We start from the raw sequence: 18,129 nt of genomic DNA on the forward strand, positions 1-18,129 counted from the left end.
AAAGAAAGAAAGAAAGAAAGAAAGAAAGAAAGAAAGAAAGAAAGAAAGAAAGAAAGAAAGAAAGAAAGAGAGAAGGAAGGGAGGAAGGAAAGACAGACTAATCCAAAGCATGTTTATAAAGACAGACAACCACATGTAAGATATAGAACAAACTTTGTTAAAACATAATTCCCCAAATGGCAAAGCCCTCATTTTCATACAGAGAGTGTGAGCACCTGTTAACGTTGTATTTAGCTCATTAACGAGGGAACCAGGAGGATGACAAAGCCGGTTCACAGAGATTATGAGAAACCGGGATTTTGTAAAACACTGGGGAGAAAGAAAGGGACGCTGAGAAGAATTGCACATGAAGTACAAAATTGGTCAATATCCGACAAGCAGCAAAGCTGTTTGTTACCTCTGGGGTCATCTCCATGGGACAGAGAAAACCCCTGCACCTGTTTCTCAGTTTTACAAAGTCATAACATAGGTGGGCCCTGGTCACCTGTGGAAACCAAATTACCGCGCCCAAGGAAGGTGGGCTTGCAGAAAAGCTCCAGCATGACATTTAAACATTGTGCAATTCTTTTTTGCCTTATTTGCAAATTTTGATAATTTTCTTAACAACTTAGAGAAAACTGGCATCAGGTTGTACATGAAGGTCATTTTTACCAATTCCATTCTTATCAATTGCTGTTGAAATAAGCCATTCTTTCCTTTCTGCTTGCCCCGATACACTTGTTTTCACTCACCTCTAGGGCTGCATGGAGCTGCAAGAGGGTCCCCAAGAAACACCAATTCATACTTAACTTCCTCCCTGCTCTCATCAGACCCAGACGCCCCCAGCGCTCTCTTCCAAGTCCTCCTGTGATAGCACCAGCCCAGAACAATCTGTTCCTTAAAAGAGCAAACTGTTTAAACCTCCCAACACTAAACTTGTATGAACCTAAGGAGCTTAAGACGACACTGGGTTTCCAGGCCAAACAGTCTTTGTACCAAAAACAAAAGTTTTGCTCAAAAAACGCGTAGGAAGGAGATGGCAGGAGGTGTGGGTGAGAGAGTGCCTAGGTGGGCAGGCACCTAAACCCTGGGGATTTCTAACCTGCAACAACCCTCCGTGGGTCACAGCAGCTGCGGAATTGGGCATTCCCACCGCCAGGACCGTGCGGCTGCCTCATAATCACTGCTTTAATTATTTCAGGAACTTGAAGAGTGGGATTTGGATCACATCCTTCAGAGTCTGGCAGGGCAAGAAGGCGGCAGGGGAGATCACGCACCTAGAGCCACGTGGTGGGCAGCTGACCGCCTGGGCCGAGGTCTGACCTTGAATGCCAGGGCCCAAATGCATCCCCACAAGCAGCTCCTTCCAGGCCCTCTCAATAAAATAGGGTCAGCCCTGCAGCCCACCATGTCCTCTCTGCTGCTCAGCCCTCACAGTCCCAAGCACACAGGTGCCAGTCCGTGGAAACTTCCATCCATCCATTCATTCACTCATTCACTCATTATATACATGACCCCCTACTAGGTGTTGGGAGTGGACAAGCCCCAGAGGGGGACCTTCAGACAGGTCCCTACCCTTGACTCACACCTTTCCCTCCTGCCCACCTCCAGGGCTTCCTCCCTCTCTTTCTGGGAGCAAAGCAATCTGCAATTTGTGCTCCTTCAGCCAGCAGCTGAGCACACCCTGCCTCCCCTCACCTCCCCATTGACAAAGCCAGGGGTGTGATCACCGCCACCGCATTTGTGCCCTTGCTCTGGGCAGTTCTGTAAATAAAAGGAAAGCTCCTCCCTGCCTCTGCAGCCATCCTGGGTCACAAATGTAAGCGGAGGCTGGTCTGAGGCAAAGAGCAAGGAGGTGTGGGGGTTCCAGCCTCCAATTCCAGAGCAAACCTCCTCTATGGCTGACAGCCCCTGGTGCTGTTTCAGCGTCGTTTTGTTTGTTTGTAACTTAAAGCCTTATAGCAGGATGTGGAGAAACCCTCCCTCCTGTCAGGCAGGGACTGGGCTGGGGGCTGTAACCAATATACCCTCTTTGGAGGGCAATGTGGCAGAATCCATTCTCTGTTTAAAGCCACATAAGCCACATCACCCACTTATTCCACTGCTAAAGTCTATCCTAAACACACACCCCACCGGGTAAAGATGTGTATTCAGGGATGTTCGTTACAGCGCTGTTTATAATTGTGAAAATTTGGAAATGACCCATATTCAATATTCAATAGGAGTCAAGCTAAATCAGTCACACCACAGAATGCTCTAAAGCTCAAATGAAGAGAATCTATGTATATTAACACAGAACTACATAATCTATTCAGTGAAAAAAAATCTATGGAGGATAATCCTGTTGCTATTTTTTAAAAAAAGTGAACACACAGAACTGTTAATTCTGGTTCCCTCTGACGAGTGGGACTTGGGGGTGAGGAAGTGAGGGAACCCGTTAATAAGTCAGTCCTACTTTACGGGGCCTGCGTATATATCACTCCCCTGGTCCTGCGGAGCTGGAGGTGAGGTCCTCATAAAGGGCTGTGAGTGGCAGAGGGGGTGCACAGATCGAGGTAGATCCACACGAGGGAGTCCAAGGGGTCCTAAGGCTCAGGCTGCTGTAAGTCAAACCATGGGTGTCCCCACTCAGCAGCTTCCCCGCTCTCCCATCAGACCACACCCTGCCGAACAGCCAGGACAGGCTCATGGAGCAGCTCATCCTTCTGTGTGCCACACATTCCAGAGCCCCTTCCACCTGGAAGGTGCCTGCTGACACACCTCAGGACACCATGCAGCAGGAGGCCAGGAGCAGGTGAGACTTCTGCCAGCCCAGCCTGTGTCCTCTCTGTGGAACTGGCCATGGTCTTGCAGCAAGTATCAGATCTATCCTGGGTGGGGCACTTGATGTAGAGTTCTCATTTCATCTCAAGAATCTGATCAGGTAGGTGCTATTATCTCCATTTTATAGATGGGGAAACTGAGGCTCAGAGGTTGACTTACCCAGGCCATACATGGCAGAGCTGGGACTCAAGCCCCAAAGCACCTGCTCTTGCACACCCCCTGGGAACCCTCCTTTCACCATCCACATGGCTTCCCCAGAGTAGGACCCTGCCCCTCTGGCCGCTGTTAATTAGGCCAGCCCTGGGGTCTGACCTGAGCCAGGCCAATGAGAGCCTTTCTGTGAGAATTTCCAATCTCCCTGTCTCTGGGTGGGAGCGGGAGGGCAGAGAAAGGCCAGCTGTAGTGAGAAACACTGAAGCTGGAGGGCAGAGGTGGGCACATGGCACTGGGATCCCTGAAAACCTAGCTTCCCACTCTTTTTTAGGAATCTGAGAGCCAATGAATTCTCCTTTTCACCCAAGCCATTTGGAGTGGGCTTCTGTTCCTGGCAACCCAGTGACCAATAGAAATATCTAGGGGTGTCTGGGTGGCTCAGTCTGTTGAGTGACCAACTCTTGGTTTTGACTCAGGTCATGATCTCGGGTTCCACATTCAGAGGGGAGTGTGCTTCCCTTCTCCCTCTCCCACTGCTCCCCCCACCCCTGCTTGTGCTCTCTCTCTTTCAAATAAATAAATCAATCTTAAAAAAAAAGAAGGGGCGCCTGGGTGGCTCAGTTATTAAGTGTCTGCCTTTGGCTCAGGTCATGATCCCAGGGTCCTGGGATTGAGCCCCGCATCGGGCTCCCTGCTCCGTGGGAAGCCTGCTTCTCCTCTCCCACTCCCCCTGCTCGTGTTCCCTCTCTCGCTGTGTCTCTCTGTCAAATAAATAAAATCTTAAAAAAAAAAAAAAAAGGAGAAAAAGCAATATCTAGACTCGTACTGTCCAATTGGTAACCACATGTGGCTACTGAACCCTTGAAATGTGGCTGGTGCAACTGAGGAAATGAATTTTATAAATTTATTATTATTATTATTATTTAAAGATTTTATTTATTTATTTGACAGAGAGATAGAGTGCACAAGTAGGCAGAGAAGCAGGCAGAGGGAGAGGGAGAAGCAGACTCTCCACCGAGCAGGGAGCCCAATGTGGGGCTCGATCCCAGGACCCTAGGATCATGACCTGAGCCGAAGGCAGCCGCCCAACTGACTGAGCCACCCAGGCGCCCCTATTTTATTTTTTTTGAAGATTTTATTTATTTGAGAGAGAGAGAGAGCGTAAGCAGGGGGAGTGGCAGGCAGAGGGAGAAGCAGACTCCCCGCTGAGCAGGGAGCCCGATGAGGGGCTCGATCCCAGGACCCTGGGATCATGACCTGAGCTGAAGGCAGCCGCTTAACCAACTGAGCCACCCAGGTGCCCCAAATTTATTTTATTTTTAAATTTAATTTTAATTAGCTTACAAGTAAATTTAAAAAGCTACTTGTGGCAAATGGCTACCACACTGGGAAGCACAAATATAGAACATTTCAGTCACCAGGGACAGTCCTGTTGGACAGTGCTGGCCAAATCTTGAAGGTTGTTCTGAAGAGCAAAAGGGCAGGTGCATTTACAGGGCCTAGCTCAGGTCACACCGTAATCACCCAGAAGTGACTCAGAAACCCTGCTCTCTCATCTCAGATCTGCTCCGAGGGAGCCAGGCTTCCAGGCCGAGCTGGGCCTGACACTGGCCGAGAGCAGGCAGCGAAGGAGCCCCGCAGAGCCTCCCACTATCTTCATCGATCTGCGGCCCTCAGAGCCATCAGACCCCAGGTTGGTGGAAAGGTACTGGGAGTGGTGACAGCCTTGCTTTGCAGTGCTCCTATTGGCCTCAGGAGGAGCAGGTGCTCATACAGGTGGGAGTCACACTGGTGTGGGCTAGTCCCAGAGCACTGCTCAGTGGAGAAGTGCTGTTAGCCAGGAGCTGAGCCTGGCCGACAATCCCACTTGGTCCCATCAGCAGGCTCTCCCTGCAGGGAGGAAAGAACCCAGGCGGAGCTCTAAGCAAACAGAGTCTGGGCTTTGGTACATGGCCCTGGGGTGTGTCCCTCCACCTCTTGGCAGGAAATCCCAGGGGCCTGGTGGCCTGGGGCACATTCTTTCTTCTCCTCCAGCTCCAGCCTCAGCTCCAGCTCCTCTGACAGCGAGGAGGAGGAAGAGGCTACAGTGGCCCTCAGAGACAAGCAGGGCCCAGCCAAGCAGGAGAGTCCTTCCTCCCGCCGCCTACGGTAACCACCAAGGGGCTCCCATCACCTGGGGATGTCCCGTCCCTGCTTTCCACAGCAAGCCCTCAGCCTGGCACACTGAACATTTGCGCTTTCAGCTCTGTCTTGCACCCATAAGGCTAGCACGTGCGGGTCTGGTGGGGGGTCTAGGAGGTGGCCCATGGGAGCCCACTTGGGGCCCAGCCTGGAATGCTGTCCTCCCGACATCACCAAGGACACCTTAGTTCACTCCTGAGAAGGGATAAGTACTTTCCTTCTGAAAAGTAGCTGCCCAAATTGATATGCTCCTTACTCCTGATAGTACTGGAAATGAAGTTGTTGGGATGGAATGAAGGGATGCTTGTTGGCTAGAAATGAAAGGCCTGGGTGAAGGAAGCAGTGTCCCATTCAGAGAAGGCCAGCTCCCCACCGTGCAGAGGCCCCACATGGTGGTCCTAGGGCCACTCAGACTTATATGCTGTATCTATTGTTTTTGGAATTGCAAAGCCTGTAGATCCTATCCTCTGGGAAGGTCAGAGTCAAATGCAGCTTTTCCTCTAAAGTGGTACATGATTAGGCATATAGGAAAAAAGAAGAAAAGTCTGAGTTGAGAAGCATCACACGAGTGGGCTCCCAGAAGCCTTAAACATGCTAACATGCCCTGTGACTCAGCACGGGCTGAGAGGCCAAAATCTCTCACTTACCGTCTTGAGAACCAGGGAACACGCTTCTGGAAGCACTCTAGCCCCTTCCTGTGGGGAGGCCTGGCTCCACTTGGTGTTGATTGATCGTCTCTTGTGTCACAGGGACTGCACCGGGAAGAGTCAGCTTCTCCAGCAGCTCAGGGCATTTCGGGAGGGGACGGCTCAGCCCAATTTGCCTGCCACTGGGGGTCCCAGTGTCCAGAAGGCTCAAGTCCCTGAAGATTCAGCCAGCTCCGCAACTGGAAGGAAGCAACATATACCAGCCTGGGCCGAGCAGCAGAGCACCCAGGCCAGACGCCCAGGGGGAGGTCCCAGGGCGCTAGGGGACGCTCTTGGGCCAGGGACAGCCAGGGAGGCCCTGGTGCCTCCCCTGGGCCAACTGTAGCTGCGTCCTGGACCAGATGGGAGAAGGAGCTGGGCGGAATGATTGCACTCTCCATCCACATGCCTGGGCCCCTGGCTCTCCCTTGTTTCCGAGAGAAGGTGCTTCTTCTGCAGCACGGGGACCCTCAGGCTGCGGGGCAGATCATTCTGTGCACTTAGAGCAAAGATGCCAGAACACAGTTGTACACAGAGCAGGACAACAGCGCCTGGGAAGCAGACCCCACCGAGAGCACGGTCCGTGCCAACAGGGGGACTGTCGGGCGTTTTCTCTCCCGTGTCTGCATTCTTCTCTGTTATTGCCATCATGCAAGCTCTTTATAAAACTAAAACTCAAGTAAAATATATTTAGAGAATTTCAGGGTTTAGAGAAAGGGTCTTGGAAGAGAATTGAGCCTGATCTTCTGGGTCCCTGGCTGCTTGATATTTATGTGCCTAAATGAACACACCACCTGCTCTCTCTCACACACCAAATGGACTCTTTGATAAATGGGGGAAGACTGAAGGTTTTTTTCTTTAACCAAGATACAAAGGCACACATCTGTTTTAGGGTCCTTCCAAACTATGGGTGGAGTTGACCTTTCCACAGAGATAGAGTACTGAGTGTCCTGACACCCAAACAGTCCCCATGGAACAGAGCGGTGCCCGGCCTTGTGGAGGACATCCTTCTTGTTACTTTGCAAACATCACCCCCCACCGCCCATTTTCAGAGTCCTTTCGTATTGTTCTCAGCCCTGCTGTCCCCAACAGGCTGAAGCCCTGATCTGTGGCTACCTCTGTTTTCTCGTCAACTTGTTTCCGAGATTCTGCTTCTCAGAGTCTCTGCCCCGCTCTGCCCTGCCTGCCCTATGGGAAAAGCAGTCATCTCGAGTCCCCCTGTGACATGGGCTCAGTGGCTTGGTAGGGTCCTTGGCATTTGGGCACGTGTCCCAGGATTCAGCTGGGGTCACCACCTGTTAGCATGCGCTGAGGATGGGCAAGGGTCTCTTTCCATCAAGCCCTGCACCAGGCAAGGCAGCCTCTGCCTGGCCTCAGCTAGTCATGATCAGGGCCACAGACCTCACTTGACATGGCCATGGGGGCCCCTACAGCAGCCCCCACCCACAACGATGAGGGGCCAGGGGCAAGGCAGCTTCCACCAAGGCCACAGGAAGCCCTGGGTGGGCCTACCAGCAGGGCAGTTAACCACACTGTGTCACGTGGGCTCCCGGGTCTTGCCCATCTGTGAAAGTCCCTCACCCTCTGCTCCAGGGCATGTGCAGTGTGGTCAGGGCTCAGGCACTGGGCAAGGCAGACTAAACGTGACCACCTCCACCCATGCAGCCTGTCAGGAGCAATGGCCAGCTTTTCTTCCTTTGAACCCATTTTCCGCATCTCTACCCCCTTTTATTTTTTTTTTTTTTTTTTTTTTTTTTTTATATTTGACAGAGGGAGACACAGCGAGAGAGGGAACACAAGCACGGGGAGTGGGAGAGGGAGAAGCAGGCTTCCCGCGGAGCAAGGAGCCCGATGCGGGGCTCGATCCCAGGACCCTGGGATCATGACCTGAGCCGAAGGCAGACGCTTAACGACTGAGCCACCCAGGCGCCCCTCTACCCCCTTTTAATGTCAGAAGTTCATTAAGAATGTTTTACAAAGTGAGAGAAAATAAACTCTTTGTTCCAAGTTCAACTGGGTGAACGACCATTAAAGCAAGCCAAGAGGATGATGTGGTAGGAGTTCTGTCACCTGGACAAGGTGCTGGAAGCACTCAGGACCTCAGTTTCCCATCTATAAAAGGAGAGTCACAAAAGCCCTATGTCCTAGGACTGTGTGAGAGAATATTCTGGAACAGGTACTAATGGGCCCAGGTCCCAGGCCAGGAAGCGGGCGGCCGGTGGCCTCCAGCACCAGCCTGGACATGACAGAAGTGAGCCCGCAGACTCACGGCCGCATAGGGAAGGAGGGTGGTCGGCAAAGCCAGGCGTGCTCAAGAGCCCTGGAAGCTGGCCTAGAAGGTCAAACCATGCTTCAACTGAGTGGCCCCCTTCTCTGGAGAACACACCAGGCAGAGCACACGAGGCCAGAGGAACCGACTTTATTAAGGGAACCGAGAACAGATCACGCACCCTGGAACCTGGGTTATGCTGAAGGGTGGAAAATACCTACAGTGATTGGGTGACCAACAGAATGGAGCACAGCATGAGGCCCAAGGCAACCCCGCCATGGGAAACTGCCACACTCCCTGCATGGAATGTTCCAGAACCAAGGGGTTCTAGCAGCTGCTCCAAGACTCCAGTGATGACGAAACGAAACCAGGACTCTCTACCGCTCCCCTCAGCTGCCCAGGACACAGTGGATGTGAACAGATCAGAAAGACCAAGTGGGGCAGCCAAAGCTGCCTCTGTCCTGGCCACTTGGGGCTGGAGCAAAGGCAACCCTGGACTCCTGCCCTGGGGACAGATGGCAAGGCTGGTCCAATCCACAGGCTTCCTCATGGGCCGGGGAGGCTGGAAGATGGGGTATCAGGGAAGCGTTCCCACACCAGGCATTCATCCTTTAGAACAGCCATGGATCTATGAAGGCGACCCCCACCTCACCCCACTGCCCCGCTGACACCACAGGGATACAGAAAAAGCCCCCACAGGCTACATACTGGGTGTGGCAAGGCTGGAGGGGAAGGTGGGAGGCCAGGGAAGGCTGGGGTATGTTAACGCTGCAAGGAACTGGAGCTTTGGAGGCTTCCCTGAAGTGGGCTGATAAGCGTCCCCGGCTTCACATCCACCCACAACCTCAGCATGTGCCCTTATTTGGAAACAGGGTCTATGCAGATGTAATTGAGATGAGGTCATTCTGGATCGGGGGCCCTAAATCGAATAACTGTGCCCTTAGAAGAGGACACCAGAGCAGAGGCAGAGGCGGGAGCGATGTGGCCACAAGCCAAGAACACCAGGGACGCCGGGAACACCAGAAGCCATGAGAGAGGCGTAGGACAGTCTCTCCCATCAGGGCCTCCAGAAGGAAGCAGCCCTGCCCACATCTTGGGTTTGGCCTTCTGGCCTCCTAAACGGTGAGAATCCATCCCTGGGGTGGTGAGCCACCCAGACTGTGGTCACCTGGACAGCGGCCCCAGGACCCAGGTCCACCTGCTGCATGTCCAGCCGCCACTGCTGAACTCAGTGCCCGGATTCTTCCCTCGGCCTGGGCACCTGAAATGTCCCACAGCCATCGGCTGGGCCCCCACCAGGAGCAAACGGGGTCAGTCTGAAATGCCTTCAGATTAGGGTTCTAGTTCTGAGACAGTAACCAGCAGCTTCATGAACTCTGACCTCGAAATTCTGAATGGGACTCCGGAGGTGGGCAGCTCAACGAGTGGCGGCTGGGCTTCAGCCCGGGGGCCTCCTGGAGCCGCACCGTGGGGCTCTGCAGGCCCGGCACGCGCTGCTCTCCGCTGTGGGTCCGCTGGTGTTTGTGCAGGTCCGTGCCCCGGCGGAAGCCCCTGCCACAGGCCTGGCACACGAAGGGCTTCTCGCCCGCATGTGTCCTCCGGTGCGCGCTGAAGTGGGAGCTGTTGCTGAAGCGCTTCCCACACTCAGCACAGGCGTAAGGCCGCTCCCCAGTGTGCGTCCGGCGGTGGATGACCAGGCTGGAGCTCTGGCTGAAGCGTTTGCCGCACTCGGCGCACGCGTAGGGCTTCTCGCCCGTGTGGACCCTCTGGTGCGTGCTGAAGTTGGAGCGGTCACTGAAGCCCTTCCCGCACACCTGACACTTGTAGGGCCGCTCCCCGGTGTGCGTGCGCTGGTGCTTGGTCAAGTGGGACGTTTTGCTAAAGCCTTTGCCGCACTCGGGGCACGTGTACGGCTTTTCGACTCGTCGCGGTCCTCCTCTTTCCAGAGGCTGCTCAGGCCTGGCCATGCCCCTGACCAGCTCTCGGTCCCGCTCCCTTCCCATTGACACGTCCTCCATGGTGTCCTGTCCATCCTCAAGTTGCGGCCCAAGCCCTGGGACACAGAAAACACAGTCCCTGAGGCCTTCACAGGGAGAGGGGAGGCTTCCAATAAGAAGGCAGAGGCTGGGCGGCTGCCCCATCTGAGGAACATGAGAGCTAGCCTCAGAGCACTTAGCAGGGGAGTGTCAGACCCTGAACAGAGATAATGAACCATGGCCAGCAGCTCGTGAAACCCTCACAACGCCAGTGAAGTGCGTGCCGTTACTGTCCCATTGTAAGACGAGGACGTTGAGGAACTTACCCAGAGTCACTGGGCTAGTAAGTTACAGGACGGGCTCTGGAGTCTGGGCTCATAACCTCTAGGCCAGGGGTTCTTACCCGGGGGCAATGGTGGCCTTCAGAGGGCACTTGGCAATGTCTTAAGACATTTTTGGTTGTCACAACTGGGGAGAAGAATGTTGCAAATGGCATCTAGTGGGTGGAGGCCAGGGATGCTGGTGAACATCCTATAGCTCACTAGATGGCATCGTAACAGAGAATTCTACAGCCCCAATGTCAACAGTGTTTTGGTGTTTAACTAAACAGTGGTACCACAGCCAGGCTAAATAACCTCTCAGGATGTCATCTGTAGATCTGTTTAACATCTACAATCAGCTGACTGTAAATAAAGCAGATCACCCTCCACACTGTGGGTGGGCCTCATCTAGTCAGTTGAAGGCCTTAAGAGCAGGACCTGAGGTTTCCCAGGGAGGGGCAGAGGGAGAGAGAGAATCCTAAGCAGGCTTCTTTCCTGGCATGGAGCCCCTTGCAGGCCTTGATCTCACAACTCTGAGATCATGACCTGAGCTGAAATCAAGTTGGACACTTAACCAACTGAGCCACCCAGGTGCCTCCCCCAGAGAAGGAATTCTGCCTCGAGACTGTAATACACAAATCCTGCCTGGGTTTCCAGTCAGCTGGCTGCCCTGCAGATATCAGACTCAGGACTGCAACATCAACTCTCATTCGAATTTCTAGCCTGCGGGCCTGTCCTACGATTTTAGGCTTGTCAGCATCCACAATCCTATGAGCCAATTCCTTAAAATAAATGTCTTAACTTACACACACACAGACACACACACACACATATACACTATTGGTTTTGTCTGTCTGAAGAAACCCAACTGATACAAAGAAGCATCTCAATTCCTTCAGAACCTGTTTCAGGGAGTGAATGGGTATCTGGAGTGTCAAGATGAGCTGAGCGGGAAGAGCAGAAGGAATAGTGTTGGGTGGTGAACTGGGGCTGGTGGGTAAGGAGAGGCTGTGGATGGCCAAGGCCTTGCCAGAAGCAGCTCTACCCACGGGGGCCGTGGGCAGCACAGAGGCCAAGGTCAAACTGGACCAACCATGTGCGTGAAGGAACAAAAGAATAAGGAACCCAGGACAGCTGTGGGCACCTGCCTGGGGTAAGGCGAGCAGCCATACTCTCCCCACTGCAGCTGGGCCCCTGACGGGTCACCAGCAACCCTGGCTGTGCAGGCTGCACTCAGCTGGTTGCTGAGCGGACTCTCCAGGGAGCACCCCTGGCCCACTGAACCCACCCGGGAACAGGGTGTGAGTTCTTATTTCAACATGCTCCCCAGTGATTCCTCGGGCCACTGCAGCCTGAGAACTGTTGAATTGGCTTTTGTAAGTGGTGCGGAGACATGGGAGATACAGAGCAGGGATATGCTGGGCCTAGGGTGCCTGAGGCCCACATACAACTATTGGGAAATGCCGAGCTGGCCACAGCCAGCCTAAGGGAAGGAACCACCCTCCCTGAGACCGGCCCACTTCAGACACGCCACTGATGAGCAGTGGCCAGGGTCTCTCTGCACGTTACCCCCGTGTTCCGGCAGCACGTCCCAGCTGCAGTCCCGCTGAGCCGGGTCCATGCACTCCCACTCCTCCTGGGACAGGTACGCCGCCATGTCCTCCAAGGTCACTGGCACCTGCTGGAATGCAAGCCACTCAGTCCTATGCCACAGCTCCGTCACGTGGGCCAGACTGGTGGGCTCGCCCACCCCCTCCACCTGTATCACAATGGCGGGTCCTGCTTTGCCTCCCCCCACTTCCTCTCTCCAACACTTTCCCTCTCCATATGCTGTTGTCTACCCCTCCTCCTCAGGCTCCGCTCACAGAACGGCTGAATCCTGCTCCCTGGGAGGACACCGTCACTGCCGCCCTGTCCCACTGCTGCTGGGCCAGAGACAGTGTGGACAGATTCACTGTCTGGAACAGCTGGTTCCACTGCATGCTCAGCCACCGGGGCCCACGTTCCCCAGGGGACGAGTCAGCCATGCCCTGCCTCAGCTCAACCAGCTCTGGGACCCGGGGGGGGGGCGGGGGAGGGTGTCTTGGAAACTTCAGGATGCCTGTAGTCCAGTCGTTCCAAATCTGGCACCAGAATGACCTGAGCAGCAGATTAAAACCCAAGCAAACAATGTCTAGAAGAGACAAATCCGTAGAGACAGAAAGTAGGTTGCCATGGGCTGGGAAAGTGGGAATGGGGGGTGCTGCTAATGGGTACGGGGTGTCCTGGGGAGGAAAGTGTTTTGAGGACTGTGATGATGGTTGCATAACTCTATAAATACACTAAACACTATGCAGTCTAAATAGCTAAGCTGCGTGGTATGTGAATTATACCTCAATAAAGCTGTTATTTTTTAAAAAGATTTATTTATTTATTTTAGAAAGAGGGAGGGTGCCTGGGTGGCTCAGTTGGTTAGGCGACTGCCTTCAGCTCAGGTCATGATCCCGGGGTCCTGGGATCGAGTCCCACATCGGGCTCCCCCTGCTCTGCGGGAAGCCTGCTTCTCTCTCTCCCTCTGCCTGCGACTCCCCCCGCTTGTGTTCCCTCTCTTTCTCTCTCTGCCAAATAAATAAATAAAATCTTAAAAGAAAAAAAAAGAAAGAGTGAGAGTGAGCATGAGCAGGTGAAGGAGCAGAGGGAGGGAAAGAGAGAATCTCAAGCAGACTCCCCATTGAGCACAGAGCCTGATATAGGGCTCGATCTCACGAACCTGAGATCATGACCTGAGCCGAAATCAAGAGTCAGATGCTTAACCAACTGAGCCACCCAGGCGCCCCTCAATAAAGCTGTTATTTAAACAAACAAGCAAAGGAGACTCCAATTCCAGGCCTGGGCTGGGGGAGGAATCTATATTTTTACCCAAAGAGTCTAGCGCCCAGCTGGGTTTGAAGCAATTGCCCCAGCTCACCATTAAGCCCCAGAATCCTCTAGGATACACCTAATACCCGGATGGCATCTAAGAGAAGACTTTCGGGAGGAGAAAGTTGGGGTAAAGGGGTCATTCCACGAAGGAACGGCTCTGAGAGCTGAACCCGGCACGGGAGAGAAGTGTTCCCATAACAGAGGCAGGGGACACACAGGGATGCTGCAGATCAGGAACACCCACTCACCCGAGACCAGGATGAAACGAAGGACGTGGCTGATGCCGCCATCTCCTGAGGCTGGGAGGCCGCTGGGCCTGGGGAAAAAGCACAGAGTTGCCAGAGAAGGCCACACAGCCCACCCGTGCACACGGTAGCAAAGCCCAGACAGGTGTAACTACTCCCCACCTATGCTCAGCTCCCAGGCAAGAACGTGTCCTTCCCACGTGCACAGAGGCCCAGCCTCCTGTGACACCCCTTTCCCTCTGCCTCCTTCCCCTAAAGAGCTTCTTTCATCTAGAGGGATGGCTACTCACCCCTCTTTGGTCTGTGGCTCCGCTGGGCTGGGGCCTGCTGGCTGGAGCATCCAGACCCTTCCTCCAGAGACAGCTCCTCTGGTCTGGCCTCCACTTGGTGTTTCAAGCACTGTTCTCCTGTCCCGTGGGACAGTGCATCATCAGGGAGCACCTCCAGGCCCTGAATGCAGACAGAGATCTGCCCACCAGCTCCCAGAAGGTTGGGAGAAAACCCACAAGGTTCCCAACCACTCCTGTCTCAGGCACCCCTGGCCATCTTCCTGTTCCCAGGTTCTGACCAGCTGTGCCTCACCTCCCCCACGCCCAGGGCTTCTTCCCCCTGCCTGCCCCCATGGCCCTCCACATGCCACACAATCCTCCCTCCAGACACGCTGGGAGAAGGAATGTGAGCTGGGAAGAGGTCAGGCTCCCAATCGGGACAAAGTGAGACCTGCTCTGTCCCTGAGTGAGTCTCCCCGGTCTCTCCCCATCACACTGTACTGGTGTCATTGTCACACTCTTACCCTTCCTTCCTCGGTACTCCCTATAGACCTGGGCCAGGAGGACCCTGAATCAGGTCTCATTTCAGAAGTTCGCACTATTGCATGTGCTATGCTTTTTGAAGTCACCTACGAGTGCTCTGAAACAATCTAATTCCCAATTCCAGAGAAGGTGAATAGGATGAACTTGGGTCTCAGTTTACTGAGCTCTGCAACAGTATTTAGGACAAGAAACATTCCCAGGAAACTGTGAAACCAGCACCAGGGACCCCTGCGTCAGGCTCAACATTGCACACCTCTAAGAGGAGACAGTCCCCAGACGTTATGGGGTGCACAGAGACAGAGGGAAGCCATGCTAAGAACCCCAATGCCAAGGCTGGAGGGGCTGGGAAAGGATCCTGAGTTCTTGCTGGCCACCAAAATAGCAGGATTTGCTTACTGCAATCAACTCACACTGTGATCAAGTTTGGGGGGATGTGTCTATCCTGCTGGACAAAAAGAAAAGTATGTGGCCAATGGCACTAACACAGGGAGAAAGGCCACCTGTCCATATCTGCCAAATATTTAACCTGGAAAACTAATCTAATCTAAGCAAGAGGAATTTGTAAGACTTCCCACTCCTCAAATTCTGTTAGAAGCTGGGAATGCGCCCTAGAGCAGTGCTGTCCACAGAACCTTCCATGACAACAAAGTGTCCTATGTCTTCACTGTCTAGTACCCAGTACAGTGACCACTGGCGACATCTCACGACTGCGCCCTTGAAATGGGGCCGGTGTGACTTAGGAACTACATCTGACGTTTTATTTAGTTTTAATTTAAAAAAATCAGATGTGAGGGGCGCCTGAGTGGCTCAGTTGGTTAAGCGGCTGCCTTCGGCTCAGGTCATGATCCCAGGGTCCTGGGATCGAGCCCCACGTCGGGCTCCCTGCTCGGTGGGAAGCCTGCTTCTCCCTCTCCCACTCCCCCTGCTTGTGTTCCCTCTCTCGCTGTCTCTCTCTGTCAAATAAATAAATAAATAAAATCTTTAAAAAAAAAAATCATACGTGGCTGGTCGCCATTGCATGGGATGACACAGCTCTAGAGAGGCTGGGGACATGTGGGGGCTCTAAGCAGAGCACCCACCAGCCCCTGCTTTTTCTTCCTAGTGCTCCTCATTTTGGGATCTCGTCAATGCCCAGGGCCCTGCCTGGGAAGGTCTCCAGCCTCCCTCCCATCAAAACCTGTGTCTGACCTCCGCTGGGATGATGTTAACAAAACAACCCACACAGCTCAGAGAGGGCTAGTGGGGCTACATGTGCTCAGTCAATGGGTTTACACCCATCGGCCAAGGCTGAGAAACACTTTGCAGTGTCTTCTTCAATTCACAGGAGCAGGCAGCCCCAATCCCCCCACCCACAATGACCAAGGCAGGCCATGGCTCCAGAGCCCAAGGGATTTCCAAATGCAGATCTCAGGAGCAGGGCCCTGAGGTCTTGGGGGCCCCTTTCCTCACCTCAAGGCCAAATTGCCCCCCACCTCACCCGCTGCCTCTGTTTCCTGGGCTCCCGCTGCAGCCCTTCCACGAGGACCACGGCCTCCTCACCACTCTCCGGCTGCTGCTCCCGCACCCGGGCCTGGATCTCCCCTGGCAGCACCATCAGGAACTGCTCCAGCACCAGCAGCTCCAGGATCTGCTCCTTGGTGCGCAGTTCAGGCCGCAGCCAGCGGCAGCAGAGCTCCCAGAGGCGGCTCAGGGCCTCCCGGGGCCCGGCCACCTCCTGGTAACAAAAGAGCCGGAAGAGCTGGCGAAAGGTCTCAGGGCTGGGGTCTTCCGACTCCAGGGAGGGCTCCTCTTCCCAGCAGAAATCCTCCTCCACCTTCACGATCAGGATCTCGTCTTGCTCCAGGGGTGGTGGAGGCTGGAGACCAGGTGTGGCTGCCATTGTCTGGGGCAGGTCTTGCTTTCTTATGCCTCAGGACTCAAACTTGTCTCTCCCTATACTTCTGGCCGGACACTGGAAATGATGTTTGCAGGGCTCTGTGGAGAAACAATAAATCATTTGGGTGCAGTGTTAGGGCTAGATAAACATCTACCCATAAGGCCCTGCTCTTGCCCCAGAGCCAACTCACCCTCATTAGCAAAAGAAAAGGACTGCGGTAAATCAAGGCATTCTTGCTGCTACCCTCATGCTAATTCCCAGGCAAGTTACTCAAACTCTTGAGGCCTTGGTTCCTCATTCAAAAAGTAGAGAGAGGGGCACCTGGGTGGCTCAGTTGTTGTTGTGTCTGCTCAGGTCGTGATCCCAAGGTCCTGGGATGGAGCCCCACATCCGGCTCTCTGCTCAGCAGGAAGCCTGCTTTTCCCCCTCCCACTCCCCCTGCTTGTGTTCCTGCTCCTGCTCTCTCTCTCCCTGTCAAAGAAATAAAATCTTAAAAAAGCAAAACAAAACAAAAAGTAGAGAGAATGATATCCCTACACAGGCTGCTGAGAGGACTAAGCCGATTTTTTTAAAAAAAGATTTTATTTATTTATTTGACAGAGAGAGACACAGAGCAGAAACAAGCAGGGGGAGTGGGAGAGGGAGAAGCATGCTTCCCGCTGAGCAAGGAGCCCGATGCGGGGCTAGATCCCAGGACCCTGGGATCATGACCTGAGCCGAAGGCAGACGCTTAACGACTGAGCCACCCAGGCGCCCCTAAACCGATTTTTGGAAAGGTTTTCCGCATTGCCTGGAACGGGGTCAGAGTTCGAGAAATGCGGTTTTCATTATCACGGTAGGCCCGTTTGGGCTGGGGTCCCTTTGGAAATACGGTGAGAACCAGGGCCCCCTCTGCCCAGGAGGACGCGGATTCTGTCACGACCTGACCCCCGATTTTGGGCTCGGCAAGCCTCGAAGGCCCGCTGGGTACCCCCGCCTGGATGGTCACCATGGCCTCTCCAACTCCAGGGTGCTGGGAGGGTTGGGAGTCCCCGGCCGGGCTGCGTTCCCCGGTCTCGTCCTCAGGTGGAGGTGAGCGGTGGCCCAGACCGAGCACAAACCCGGGCTCTGACGCGGGCCGCGGGATGGAAGCTCGAGCCGGGACCCCGAGCCCGCACTCACCGGCAGCGCGGCAGGCCGGGCTGGAAGCAGGACCGTAGGCGCGGGGGTACAGCCGGCAGGCTGTCCACGACGAGACCGACAAACCCTCAGAACAAACACACCAGACCGGTCCTAGCGAGCCACGGGCTCAGCCCGCTGTGGGCGGGCCCACCGGAGCACTGTGGGTAATATAGTCCTCGTCCCATTGGCCGAGCTGGCTGTCGAGTGTGGGAATGAGCCGGGATATGCCGGTCAACGGGGGGCATTGTGGGCAACGTAGTTCTTGAACGGCTGGCCGACCAGCTGTAAGGGGATGAGAACGAGACCGCGTGGGCGGGCCCACGGGAGGCATTGTGGGTAAGGTAGTCTTGGCAGCTTCAGTGAGCAGGCGAGGGTTTCGCGGCTTCGCAGGTTATGGGCCATACTCCCCGTGTCCTTTCCATCCGCCCTCCCCTGGCCTGAGAAAAGTACACTGTGGGAAGGGATTTGTGAATTTACATTTCTACTTACATGGTACTTTGTACGTACCAGGCTCTGTTCTAAGTACTTTCCAATTATTAACAATTCATCTTTCAAACAACCATGGGAGGTAGGTACTTTTAGCAATATTTTATAGATGAGGAAAGGAGACACACAGAGGTTCAATGACCTGCCCAAGGTCACACATACTCAGTAAGTGTGGGATGAGGTTGGAACCCAGGCATCTGTCCTAGTCCACCTCCTTAATTTTAGAGACTAGTTAATGAAGACACAGAAAGTTACTTGCTT

General features: G+C 54.1%; 2 protein-coding genes across 4 annotated transcripts in view; one reads left to right on the forward strand and one right to left on the reverse strand.

The window, feature by feature from the left end:
- The window catches only part of CUNH16orf71 (chromosome unknown C16orf71 homolog), a 13,788-nt gene extending 6,250 nt beyond the window's left edge, over positions 1-7,538 (forward strand). For both annotated transcript variants that reach the window (XM_032397756.1, XM_032397757.1), the window contains 5 exons: positions 1,181-1,295; positions 2,635-2,773; positions 4,517-4,648; positions 4,990-5,103; positions 5,886-7,538. In XM_032397756.1, coding sequence (XP_032253647.1) covers positions 1,181-1,295; positions 2,635-2,773; positions 4,517-4,648; positions 4,990-5,103; positions 5,886-6,168 — 783 coding nt within the window. In that variant the 3' untranslated portion in view covers positions 6,169-7,538. The remainder of the gene's footprint in view (positions 1-1,180; positions 1,296-2,634; positions 2,774-4,516; positions 4,649-4,989; positions 5,104-5,885) is intronic.
- Positions 7,539-7,740: 202 nt separating this feature from the next.
- Positions 7,741-17,522, reverse strand: ZNF500 (zinc finger protein 500). 2 transcript variants are annotated; one of them, XM_032397750.1, is made up of 6 exons: positions 17,383-17,522; positions 15,823-16,319; positions 13,824-13,983; positions 13,537-13,604; positions 11,957-12,065; positions 7,741-10,144 (listed from the first exon to the last, which is right to left on the reverse strand). In XM_032397750.1, exons 2-6 carry the CDS (start codon positions 16,222-16,224, stop codon positions 9,459-9,461), a joined length of 1,425 nt encoding a protein of 474 aa, XP_032253641.1. In that variant the 5' UTR covers positions 16,225-16,319; positions 17,383-17,522; the 3' UTR covers positions 7,741-9,458. The 2 variants fall into 2 exon arrangements, with proteins under 2 accessions (XP_032253641.1, XP_032253640.1); XM_032397749.1 differs by having other exon boundaries at positions 11,957-12,068.
- Between the last annotated feature and the right edge of the window lie 607 nt (positions 17,523-18,129).

The sequence above is a fragment of the Phoca vitulina genome, unplaced genomic scaffold (genome assembly GCF_004348235.1).
Source record: "Phoca vitulina isolate PV1807 unplaced genomic scaffold, GSC_HSeal_1.0 scaffold102, whole genome shotgun sequence".
In the NCBI taxonomy this organism is placed as follows: Eukaryota; Metazoa; Chordata; class Mammalia; order Carnivora; family Phocidae; genus Phoca; species Phoca vitulina.